The 14,039-nt window shown below is 31.3% G+C and overlaps 1 protein-coding gene across 10 annotated transcripts in view; it reads right to left on the bottom strand.

The window, feature by feature from the left end:
• The window catches only part of LOC129951949 (transcription factor collier), a 73,171-nt gene extending 59,686 nt beyond the window's left edge, over positions 1 to 13,485 (bottom strand). For 3 of the 10 annotated variants that reach the window (XM_056064319.1, XM_056064322.1, XM_056064324.1), the window contains exon 1: positions 12,674 to 13,485. In XM_056064319.1, coding sequence (XP_055920294.1) covers positions 12,674 to 12,789 — 116 coding nt within the window. In that variant the 5' untranslated portion in view covers positions 12,790 to 13,485. Of the gene's footprint in view, positions 1 to 12,129; positions 12,192 to 12,673 lie in introns of those variants that run through there. The other 7 variants (XM_056064321.1, XM_056064320.1, XM_056064323.1 and 4 more) reach the window with 7 other exon arrangements.
• Positions 13,486 to 14,039: the final 554 nt, after the last annotated feature.

Here is a 14,039-nt window from a genome sequence, read left to right as displayed (position 1 = left end):
AATTCTTTTCTAACAAACTTAAAGAAACGGGAGTCGTCAAATCTTGATATAAAAAATCAAGGACCCAAACATGGGACTAAATTTATTTATAAAAATGGTCACGGAACATTAATTTATTATTAGTGTCATTTTAATGCTACTTAAGAAAATATGACGTCATACTAAAACATATTTAAAAAAATATTCAAGCTTCAACATACTACTGCTTAGCATTGATTTAAGACTTTTGTGAGAGTATTATTATTTTTTGTCTACTTGGTATGTTGCTATTTTGTAAGTTAGTATCAGAACACATTATCGACCTCTTACGAGTAAAAAAGGCTTTAAATATGTTTTGTTTACAACGAATAATAGACCTTTTGGATGAATGTTATAGCCTTTGAAGTGTGAAGGAAAATAGTGTGTGCGGAAGATATAGAAACGAATAAGCCAAATCTTTTGAAGTAAGGGCCACTCTGCTATCTATTATATCTTTTTCCAATTTATCAAATTTTGACATTTCTCGACGTTTCAAGGTGCTTAGAGTCGAAATAAAAGATTTTTAGAAAGATGTCTGTGCGTGCGTGTGTACGTACGTTCGTACGTCCGTATGTCCGTACGTTCGCGACGTTTTTTTCGTCGTCCATAGCTCAAGAACCAGAAGAGATATCGATTTCAAATAAATTTTGTTATACAGATAATAAGGCAGAAAGATGCAGAGAGGGTTCTCAAAAAACAAAAAACATTTTGGTTAACACTAAATATTTTACGAACCAAAAACGCTAGAGACTTAAATTAAATTTTATATAATATATTGTAACGTAATATCAAAGAAGTATATTTAAAAAAAAAAAACCTATTTATTTTTTGAAAAAAATGTGTCACCTCCAAATTTTTACGACTTAAATATGATTTCATCTCCAAAACAATTTTGTGCAACGAAAACTAATATTTTTGACATCTGATAAAATTTTGAGAAAAAACGAATTCACAGTTTTTTTATAAAAAATAAAAATCTAAAAAAAACATTACTGAAAGTTGTTAAAAATTTAATATCGATTCAAATATCTTTTCAAAAACTTGAAATTTAGGCTTCAAACTTATTTTATCTTATAAGAAATATTGTTTTCAACATTCTTAAAAATGTCGAGAAAAATCAAATTGACAGTTTTATTACAAAAAATAAAAACCTAAAAAAATGCATAAAAGTTGGTAAAAATTGATTTTCGACTCAAATACCTTTTTAAGCATTTGAAATGTTGGTTCCAGATTAATTTTATCTTATAAGAAATATTGTTTTCAACATTCGATAAAATTTTGAAAAAATCAACTTGACAGTTTTTCAAAAAAAAACTCTAAAAAAAATACTAAAATAAATAAATTTACTTTCGACTCTTTTCAAAAATTAAAAATATTGGTTTCAAACTTATTTTATTTCACAGAAAATATTGTTTTCGATATTCAGTAATAAATACAAATCCAACAGTCCGTTTTTTTCATAAAAAATAAAATCTACAAAAAATAGTACGTATATTTGGTAAAAATTGATACGAGTACATATAGACAAACTTTTAAGCAAGGCAAACCTACAGACGATATTTGAAGTTATCAGTGTGGTTCGCATCCCAGCCTCTTTTTTTCACATAGTTTTACAAAAATAAAGATTGAATAAAAGTTAAAAATAAAACAGGTTGCAACCTGAAAGTGAATGGCAGGAACTACAACATTTGCACTGCACATATTTTTTAATTGTTAATATCGGAAATAGCAGTTATTTGTTTTTAAAATTAGATCACACTCAAAGAGTTTAAGATACCTTTTGTATGACATTGAAAGATAAGGCGAAGGCATTCCACATGCGAGTAGTACGGCTAAAAAACGAATCTCAGTATTTCAAAATTCCGCTCAAAGTGAGACAAGAAACTTTACGATGATGTTCAAGTGACGTAATTGATTTAATGATGTTATTGTCGCTCATATGAAAAGCTCTTTTTTGAATGTGTTCCAAGGGCCTTAAGTATAAGGGGCTTAACAGTCTGTTCCTTATTCCCCGTTGTACAATGCTGTTTAGGTCAGAATTTAACGAGCTAAGCATATTTTGTCATTGTAGGCCAACATCTGAGGAAGAGGGACATGAAACTGATAATACAACAAGCTAAGAGTATTGCAGACAAGAGATCATTAATAGAAATGAGAAAGAGTGTGAGACAAAACATAACTATTGGGCAAATTAGGAATTATTTTGCGGTTTCTATTTTTGAGTCGACCCAATACAACTTTCATATTTAACGCTCCGAAAGGTACAATCTGATTATAAATGTCCAGAAGGAGTTTTTATATAACCTGTTTTATTTTAAACGAGCAAATTAGAAGGTATGTACTTTTATAATATACGCAGCGTGCGTGGTATATCACAAAAATTAAATTATAAAATATTCATTATAGTAAATAAATATAGTATAACATAAATGAATTAATTACTATAAGATAATTAGGTATATTTATAAAATAAACATAAAAGGAACTTTCATCGATAATAAACAAAGCAAACATAAAAATAACACAGATTCTTTCAGTCTCTAAATTATTCACGAAAAAAAACCTTAAACTCTTTTATATCATATTTGCTAGTCAAACAATTCTGACATCGAATGTATTAATATTGCAAAAAAATATTAAAATAAGTACTTTTCGGAAGAATCATTTTTATGTAATTATTTCTGACTTTCCTTTTAAACAAATCTTAAATTCGATGCAATTTAATTCATAGTTGAGGAAACTCTCTCTGTAGAGGCATTAGACTCAGGAAGGCATAAACAAACCTCTACGATTTTTGAAATTTTTTCATATCATTTTTTTTATTGAAAAACTTGAAATTTTTGACCCACCCATCTCCAGCACTTATTTGGCTCTCCTACCATTCAAAAAAAATTTCCGAAGAAACATAACCTTTTACACTTGAGAACTTCTCGAAAACATGTTATTAAATGAAATATTATTTCTCTTTTTCATTTATAGAGTAAGTGCGGCAAATGTGGCCTACGTGGGTAATATGGCCTATAACGGGGTTTCCCAAACCGGAAGCCAGAGCGAAAAAAAAAATGTTGCATTACTAACACGTTCTAACCGGTTTAGCCTCAGTCTTTCGTGGTTAATGTGGCGCGACGGTTTTGAAATATATACGGGGTACATTGTTTTTTTTACTTTGTTTGTAATTTTTTGGTAAGTTTTCTTAAGTGTTTTAACATTAAATTTTAAGTTAAATTGGTAACTTCTTTTTTAAATTAAATTGTGTTTAATATTTGTTTAACATGTGTGATATCATGATTTAAAAAAAAGTTTGTAAAGTTTGTGGAAAATTAAATTTAGTTAAAAAATCACAGTGTGGTTAATATGGCCTACCCCATGTGTTGGTAATATGGCCAGTAGACCATATTTGACACGTTTTATCGATTGCATTTAATTTTGTTTTATTTTTTTATTTTGAAGGTTAAAATGTCTAAACAAAGTCCAAAACCACGGAAGACTTGGCGGAAGGAAGACATGATGGAAGCCATATCGGCAATAAAAAAGAAAACAATGGGTTATTTGAAGGCGTCCAAAACTTATAATGTTCCGAGAACCACACTGAGACGATTGGCGGCAAAAAAAGAAATACAGTTAGAAGAAGTGGTCAGTGCCAAACTAGGAAGAAAGCCTATTTTTCCACCTGAATTGGAAGAGTCCCTAGTGGATTACTGCTTGGAAATGGAAAAAAAACTTTTTGGCCTAACAAGCAATGACATAAGGTCGTTAGCTTTCCAGCTTGCCATTAAGAACAGGATTCCAAATCCATTTTCTATTGCCAAAGAAGTTGCAGGCAGGGACTGGCTTCGTTTGTTCCTTCGACGCCATCCATCATTGTCGTTCCGTCAGCCGACTGGAACATCCTTAGCGAGAGCTTCCGGATTTTCGAAGGAAAACGTGGCCATTTTTTTCGACAACCTGGAATTGCTTTTGAACAAGTACCATTTCGCTCCAAATAATATATATAACGTGGATGAAACGGGCATTTCTGTTGTACCATCAAAAATGCCAAAAGTACTTGCGTTGAAGGGTCGAAAACAAGTTGGAGCATTAACTTCAGCTGAAAGAGGTTCTTTAATAACTTCAATATTGTGCATGAGTGCAGGAGGTTCATTTGTTCCTCCTATGTTTATCTTTCCGAGGAAAAGAAATAATCCCCAGTTAATGAAAGGTGCGCCACCAGGCTCCATATATGCAAATCATCCATCCGGATGGGTGCAAACTAGCTTATTTACTAGATGGTTCAAACACTTTTTGGAATCTGTCAAACCATCCTCATCATCACCGGTGCTGCTTATAATGGATGGGCATGCAAGTCATACCAGGAACATAGAGATTGTGGACCTTGCAAGAACAAATCATGTGCACATTCTATCGATTCCTCCGCATTCAAGCCATAAAATACAGCCGCTTGACAAGACCTTTATGGGACCCTTAAAAAAGTACTTGACTGAGGAAATTCGACGATGGGTTATAAATAACACAAAAGCCTTAACACAATTCGACATAGTTGAGCTATTCGGTCGAGCCTTCCTTAAGAGTCAAACTGGAGAGATCGCATTTAATGGTTTTTTGTCGACAGGAATATGCCCATTTAATAGAAATGTCTTTCAAGACCAAGATTTTTTGGCATCTGAAGAAATTGATATAACAGAATCTCAACCTAATGTAAACAATCCTGCGCCTAACAAACCATGTCATATTGAGGGTGAGATTCAGATGGAGCCATCAACTTCAGCTGGAATAAGATCTATCTCAGAAATAATGAAATCCAGACCAAAACCTACAGATGAACCGGAATCGCAAACCTCAGGAAATATTTCTTCAAAACCATCAACTACCTTTTATACTCCACATGAAATTTCCCCTATTCCTGTCCGATTTAAAAAAACTTCGAATCGTGGTCGAAAACGAGGAAAATCGGAGATAATTACTTCGTCACCTTACAAATTGTCTCTGGAAGAATCAATTCAGTTAAAGGATGGAAAGGAAAAGAAACTAAAGAAGAAGGTAGTAATATTATTACGACCTTAATGTTATAATTTTAATGGATCTTGAACTTTAATTTCAGAAGGTTTTTAAGAATCTGAGTTTGAGAGGCAAAGAAATCATACAGATCAAAACGAAACGAGTTCGAAAAAAGTCTTCTTCATCAGAAAGCAATGAAAGTAACTTTATTCCAGACGGTGGTTCCGATCCAAATCCCGATAGAAGTAACCAGGAAGATGCTAATCGCTATATTGCTTGAGCTTATTCTCGGAAGATAAGGGAGGCGAAACTTGGGTACAATGTGTTGTGTGTACAATGTGGGCACATGAAGATTGTTCAGGAAATGAAAAAATGAAATTTATATGCGAATTTTGCTGTTAAAGTTACTCAAAAAATATTGCTTTAAATATGGCCCACCCTGGGCCATATTAAACACCATGTGGGCCATATTGGCCACAATTTGTTTGTATTTGATTTATGAAGTTCCTTTAAGTTTTTGTTTTTAACATTTTGTTATGTTTTTTTTTTAGTTTAAGTTTTTTAAAACCGGATTAAAATTGTTTTGTTAGACCTTTAAAAAAAAAAATAAATGAATTCGACATAAATGTATGGTTTTATTTAAAAAAATGTTAAGGGTGGGCCATATTTGCCGAACTTACTCTACATTAAACTTAACTCCATTTTGTCCCAGGAAAGAGTATAATCCTTGCTCTTCATTTATTTTTGGAGTGCAGGTTTTTTGACAATGCAATAATTCCAGAGTCGAAACAGTACATTCAAAATTACTTTTGGAATCAACTAGTGTAAATGCAAAAAAGATGAGTTTCATTCACATTCACTGAAAGTTATTTTTACCATTGTCATGGTCAGTAAAACTCAATGGAAAAATTAATTTTCAGTGGTGATCCTGTGCGCAAGTGTAAGAGTATAAGTTTAACTACCCCTGTATGTAAGGATGTATAATGTGATCTGATTTTTGTAATTAGGAGTGTACGAAGTGTTCCGAAAAAGAAAGACTACGAATTATAATATAAGGTTACGTTTTCATTAAACATTTATTTGTTTCCATGCTTAGGCTTTCCTTAAAGAAAAAAGTTATAAAACAATAAACAAATAATTAGCAATTTCTAAAATAATGAACATTTTTATGTTTTCCGACACACAATAATTCATAATGAACACTTTCTTCAAATAATGAACTGTTCATTATAATAATGAACGGATGATCACCGTACATCGCTAATTGAAATTTAATTCCAATTTTTGTCGTAAAATCATCATTAGCGATGAAACCTGTTTTTGGATGAATGGGACACCCGAGATTTACGAGGTAACAATGCATCCAAAAAAAAAAGTATTGTTAGGTTTGGATTTTGGGCTGGAGGCGTGAATAAGCCGGAAACCACCTCCGCCCTCACAGGCAAAGTTATCAATGTCATCGGTCAAGTCCAGCCTGATTTATGCGCTAAAGTCATAAAAAACTGGACATTTCAAAAGCGCGCCATTACCTACACAATATTATATTATTATTATTATTATTATTATTATTTTTTTTTTTTTCAATTTCACTCACATGTTATGCAAATATATTAAATAAATAAATTAGGTGGTGCAACAGTTCGTAGAGAACCACGGCCTAGTGACTTACAACTCTCAACCATTTCTGTGTGCGAATAATTGCAGTGAGAGTCTGGAATGTTGGTTGAAACCAGAAGAAAAACTCATGTGGAATACTTTCTGATGTTTAATTTTATTACTTTACTATTATTTTTATTTTAAATAAACCATTGTTAGTTTTGTATTTAATAAGAGTTATAAAAGTTTTAAGGAAACAGAACATACAGTTTTTAACCACAGGTAAGCATAAAAGAGCATGCTATTTGTAAATAAAAATGTTATATAAAAGTCTTTTTGTAAGAATCCTAAGTTCTTCTCTGTATAATAATTCAATTTCAATTAAGTTCTTATTTTGAAGTCAGTGTGTATTTAAATAAATAAATGTATTGAAAACGACCCAAAACCTCTATCATGCATATTGTACCATTTTTGTTAAAAAGTACCAAAATCAGTTCAAAGAGATGTGTCAGGCTCACTGTTTTTGTAAAATAACAGTAAATTAAACGAAATAGAGGCTTTATTCTGTGAAAAGTAGTAAATTACTAAACATAAATATATAGACAATTCCTAACTGTTATCGCCCTAAGCAGTTGCATTAAAAACATAAAAGCATACATTATGAACTTCATTGTCTGCCCAAACCTACTCTACATACCTAACCAACCATACATACATGTTATATTAAAACATCACATGTTTAAGCAGAAAGAGGTACCTTATAATCCATTGTTTTAAACTTTATATGCATTGCAACATATTAATCATTATGATAACATAAATCTTCAACTTTCCCAATAAACAACACCTAACCAAGCTATTATAAATATACAAATAGAACCTCGATTGCCTTACCACATCTATTTTACGACATCTGTATCAGCAAACAAAAGGTGATCAATACCGGTTCTTAAGTACATTATTTCTATAAAAAGTCAGTTTATGGTATATTGTATAATCATTGTATGTAGGTAACGTCAATTTAATTTATTAGATTGTCTCGAATACGTTGCCCCCACTTTAGTAAAACTTTAATTAAATTGACTAAAAATGTAATCAAGATATCTATGTCGCATCTACAAATTTTCAATTCAGCGAAAAAATATGTAGCTATGCATAACAATACGTTTATAGATACCTTTCTATACAAAATATAATTTTGGTTTAGAGTAAATATATTTTGTACTTCAGCAAATGACAAAACGTCTGGGACACGCGAGGAACAACATCACGCAAATATCAGTATCTGGCAAGATACGTATCCGCTTCTTGAACCCTTTTTATTATAAAAATGTTAATTGCCGTGTTTACTTTTTTCATTTTGTTTTTATTCTTTGTCATTTTGAAATCAATTAGAAAATTAAAAGTGGGTTTCAATTTTGTTCCATTAAAGTTTGATTATAGACTAACAAAAGTAATAAGTTAAGAATCAGGTATTCATTTATTAAAAAATGGCCAAGTGTTAGTTTATTGAACTTACCTGTATGAACTACCCACCCAATTTAATCAATACGTGAGTTTATTTTTGCAACATATTCAATTTCTTATCGAACTGCGTACCTCTACTTATTTACTTTAATTTTATTAAAAATGAGTTCGAATATTTAAGTACAAAGGTATGAGTACTTCATATTCATAAATATGCTCGTAGAGTATTAAAGAGTTTTATTTAAGGCAGTTGCATGTCATAATCGTAAAATGCTATTGAAGCATTAGTTTTTTTTACATTAGTTAAATAACTATTATTAAATAATTTCTTTAAAACAAGTACCCATAGTTATTCATATGTTTTTTGCTTAATATTATCTTCGTTTTATTATTGAAATAATTGACCCAGTTAAATTCAAAGTCTTCCCTAAAATGTAGCATGAACTATGCCAAATTTTTGATTATTATTTTCCTGATCACGAGAATTTGTTCTCTAATAAAACACGCATTTTTTCTTAACATGTACAGTACACATACAAGTGGTAGGCAAATCAAATTTGAATTTTAATCGGAAAGTGTTATTCATATTATTTGGTAATTAAATAATTATTTAATTATTTTATTATTCTAAAAATTAAATTCCCAACAATATGCCCACAGAGGAGAATATTCTTCATTTGAGCCCCCAAACATATTAAAATGTACTAGTACACGGTAGCAGTGTTACCGCTATGCAACTTAACTCAAATTCTGACCCTATTTTGTGCCTCATGAGACCATGATACGACTTTTTAAAAAATGTTCTATTTTGACCGTTTTTAAAAAATGCATTGAAAAGATAAGTTATTTTCTTAATTCATACAACATAACTAGCACTGTCACACACAATTTCAATCTGTAAAATGGAATGAAGTTGAAATTGTTTGGGTCGACTCGATCACGTTCGCTTACAATCGAAATCTTGCTATTCTGGCATAAAAATTAATTTCAACCTTTCGACTCTGCATATAAATGTAGTTAATAGTTAACAATTTTAAGTTGGTATGAGTAATTTTGGTTATTTCACCACTCCGTTCCTCTTTAACAAAGTTTTCCAATAATTTCTATGTGTTTGTTCGACTGTGGTGAAATTTGAATAAATTCATGAATTAAAAAAATGATCTCTGTCAAGATTTACCTAATATTTTGTTATCTTTTGTGTTTCGGCCGGCGTTCATTTGTTGGCAGCTCATTTTCGATATTGTTTGTCTTTTTTATAAAATGGATAGATACGTTTTTACAAAATATATTTAAAAAATGTACCACTCGTATTTATAAAGAAAAAAAAATAGTTATTACAGCCCTGGAAATAATTGTGTGTGTTTAGAAAAAAATACGTGTTTAGGAAAACTACGTCATGTAATAAGAATATTCCGCACTCGAATGAAACAGTAAGCACCTATGTCTTAAAATCTAAACGCGATTTTTTTTCATTTGACCCTGTTTTGCGACCTTTTCAAAAATCCCAGCGGTAACACTGCACGGTAGGTATATCAAAAATAAATGTTCTATTTTTACAGTTCTTGAATTAATCTAAGAAATTTGTATAGGGTAAACTTTTGAAACTATTACTTACATTTTTACAAATTAGCAATAGGAATGCTAGTTTTTTTCTTGTTTTGAAAATCTTGAAATCTTGCTGTAATAGTGCAAAGATATTAATTTTTAATCATAATCATGATTGATTTGTTTTATATGAATTTTGTTTGTAAGCGGTTACACAACATTCCAAACCTACCAAAGGATGTCTTCAATTCATCGAAATATCTTACAAAATTTAAAAACAAGCCAGAATATAACGCAAACATCATTACTTCTTATTGGTACCCTTCAAAACTTCAATATGATGGTTTTCAGAAATAAACTAAAACATTAATTAATGAACTTGGAAACAGTATTTTTAAATTTTTCTAATAATTTAATCATATTGTAAGATCATATTTTGTACCTATACCTATAGATACATTTGTTCTGAAACAAAACATTAACTTCCTTTGGGAGGTCCTTAACATAAAGGTATTTACTCTTTTCCTATAAGCTATTTAAATTTCGTATCAGTAATGTTCTTTTTTGTTTAAATAATAATTTACATGGATTAACAGTATTTTTTACAACATCAGAAAAAGTACAGATTTTAACAAAGCATTTAAAAAAGTATGATCTTAGTCCGTTTATTTAACTCTGGTGAGCTATTGGAGAGCCACCTTGGTCTATTCTTATTTATTTTATTTATTTTTACTTTAAAATTCTTTAGCTGATGAAGTGAAAATATATCCTCAACGAATTGCAAGCTGATTCAAGATGGTTCCATGGCCTTGCTGGTAACTTGAAAATCAACCATTGCTTAGAATTTGTTGGGATATGTCCATATAATCATAATCAGTTTGTGTTGATTGAATTTCAAAACAGGAAGGGATAATCTTACAATTAGGCTACCAATTGAAAATTCTCCTCTACTCTACTCGTAAACTTGGATCTTTTTTCTTTATATTATATAGTATAATTTCATCCATTTTTTCAATTAAAACTAATACAAGTGAAGTGCGTATATAGCAGTTTATCCTTAACCTTTTTTTTTATAAAATGCTTGTTTTCTGCTATTATCTCGAATAAGACAAGACGACCTCAAAAAATGTTCAACAAATCTTATAGCAAAATAAGTTTTTTACAAAAATCTCCTAATAATAGAGAATATTACTTATATTAATAGTCTTTCAAGTTTACCTACGATATTTTATAAAATTTGGTTAGAAAATGCATGCAAACTAAATGCTATTCAACTTTCAACGATGAATATCTCGAGAAGTATGGATCTTAGTGGTAAGGTGTCGGAAACTTTTTTTTAAAATTAAATAAAACACAGTGACACAAAATAAAACAAATTAGCTAACTTAGTGAACATTTATTGTTTTGCGTAAAGTGTAATTTGTATCCACAGCACTGGAAACTGATTTTATCAACTAAGCCCCTATATAGTTCAGTTTTAATGAAAGATATGCTAGTATTTTAAAGTATCCTTTTTATGATAAAATGTTGTATATATGTATGTACGTTATATTTCGCCGCTGAAAATTTGTTTAATTTTAAATGAAATCGTTTTTGTTATGTCCGATTCTCTTTTCTTGTGTCTTTTTTTTTTCAACAAACACCACATAGAGACTTATTTTTAAGGACATTTTTGACTGCAAATCCGGCGCTAAGTTATTTGGATTTTAGTTATTTTAAATATCAAGCCATTAACATTTATTTTATAATATATTTTGGGTTCCTTATTTACATCATTAAAAATAAACTGAATATGTTTGTAGTCGGACTCATTATCTAACAGTTAGAATATTTAGATGTACAGGAGTTTCTGTTTGCATCATTAAAGAACAACATGTTATAACTGATACTTTAAGATTTGTATTCTTAGTTAAGTTCATGTGTATATAAGTAGATAACTTGAAATATTTCACTGTTTTAAAAATAAAAAATATTCTAAATATATGTAGGTATACATATATATTATGCTGGTTTCGTATATATTTTTCAAGATCGATGTTTAAAATATAAATTCTTTTCTATTTTTAAATAAATATCTACCAATAGTTTATGTTTTATTTTTGCTAAAATTAAAGTAGGTAGGTACATTTTTTACAATAAAACTATTTATACATATATTCCTGATAAGTTTATGTTCCCACGCATTAGTATGTACCGATTATAGAACATCTTTAGTAATCGGGTAGGTTATATACCTACATATTTACATGATGCCTTACGTTACATTTTATTCACTTTAGAACACAATTCCAAATAGTCTATTGCACATATACCTTTGTGTATAGCAGTAATTATTAGATTATAAAACTTAACACTTTGTTGATAATATCTTAATTTGCAATTAGGGTATTTTTTTGATTTTCTAAACAACATTTCTTTAATGTTGCTTGAGAAAATAAAACGTTGTGAAAATGTGTGTAGGAACTCCTGTACTGTTTGGTCAAATTAAATTAAATTGATCCTACGAACCTCAAAGATTTATTTGTACGAACACAACCCACCATTCTCCCGACCGATGCTACAAACTGGTGTGTTTCTTTTCCGAACATATCTCAAAACAAAACTAAAAAAGCTTCTTGTGTATCCCTGCGCATTTCTTAATTTTGTTTATATTAAAGGTAGGTATCTCAAATCTTCTTCCTTCTTCTTATAGAAAAAATAAAAAGAAAAGAGAAAATGCTTTAAAGAGAATTCTTAAGCACCAAGTCTCACGCGTAGTATTGCGTGTAATGAATATGTTATTTGCGAAACGCACTCCAGAAATTTCAGAGAATAACAGTAATGCTGTGTGACTTGAAGTTTGGGTTGGGAGAGGATAGGCATCATATAGGCAGCTTCTGTAAAAAACCTTCTGATGTTCTTCTGAATATTCGAGTAGGACTAGGAGGGTATATTTTAATTTTAAAAGAGTTTGACCAAAAGCTCATTATTGGTAAGCATTATCGTTTTATTTTCAATTTCGGGATTTTAAGGAACCTATAATTTATACAGATTAATGCTTAAAATAACTTACTTGGTTTGATCTACTGGCTGCATCCAAGCACGAGCACTTAATGGCTCTTCTTTTAGTGAAGTCATCGGACCTCTGGGCTGATTTAGGTCGGTGCCTGAAGGAGGCAAACCAAACATCAAACCGCTGGCCGATCGCGGTCCCGTTGTTGGATAGAGCTTGCGCCCCCATTCTAGTTCCAGAGTAGGCCATGGCGAAGCCGAGCTGAAGCCCGGCACCGGTTCGTCGGAACGCAGCTTGAAACACTTCTTATTTCCCTCACAAAAATTTTTATTGTACCTTCTTGGTCACAAACTGTTGTGTATTTATTAGTCCAACTTGATACTTATGTTAAAATGTAAAAATGATCTACACACTTGACAGAACTTGTTTAAAACAAACTATCTAATCTGTCATCAATGGACTAATTTTGACGTTTCAAAAGTATATTTTCTTTTACAATCGGCACCGCTGAGAATTGGAAATAACGTTAATATATTAAAGCATAGCACGCGTTATAAGAAAAAAACACACCAAGACGCAAAGGGTTATAATATTATCTAGTCTTGAAGCGCACTCTCACTACCACTGTGTCGAAACGCCGAGGCCTGCCACTAAAAATGTTCGTCCCGAGTGACTGTTAAACCCCAACTGAATCCCTGCTGCTGCGTTATGACACAACCGACCGAACCACCTTCGTTTTGCATGGGTAGATTAAAGCCATCGACAACGACAGTCGACACTATCCTGTCGTAGTTTTGCTCTTTTCCCAATCCCGACCAACAGCAGAAATGCGATGCTGTAGTACGTACTCTAGAGCTGCGAGTCAGTGAAAATAAAAAGTAAGCAGAGGCAAGCAATATAGTTGCGAACCAACATTGACGACGACCGGTATTATGGTATGGTTAGGTGATGGTGGTAGTTATCAATAATCAACCCTCTTTTGGTTTTATTTGTGTGAAAGAGACTTCAGTTATCGAAATGGGAATGCATGGTTTTGAATTCGACTCACTCGCACTATTCCCATTAGAAGAGCATAGATTCAAATTCAACAACTGTCAAAAGGCAAACAAGTACAACATAAGCGTGTTCGTCTAAATTGTTGTTGGTAGACCGATCTTACGGCACTTCTTCCGTTTCGTATACGGTTGGTTGCCTTTATAAAACAAAATGACAATACCATTACCATTGAGTTAAAACTTTTCTAACACCTACACATCATATATTGTTCGAAAGAGACAGAGAGTTCTGCTAACGCAAACTCCCTAAAGGCAACAAATCCCAGGCTGGATATGAACGTGATGGTACCTTTAACCACGCCTTTATAAAACTGGAAGTATGTGTCAGAGTTTTCAATTGGTGAATATAATGTACAACGATTCAATTGGAC

Source organism: Eupeodes corollae, chromosome 3 (genome assembly GCF_945859685.1).
Source record: "Eupeodes corollae chromosome 3, idEupCoro1.1, whole genome shotgun sequence".
NCBI classification, from domain to species: Eukaryota; Metazoa; Arthropoda; class Insecta; order Diptera; family Syrphidae; genus Eupeodes; species Eupeodes corollae.
The sequence above is the reverse complement of the archived record's forward strand: the minus strand, read 5'-3'. Positions and strand labels throughout refer to the sequence as shown.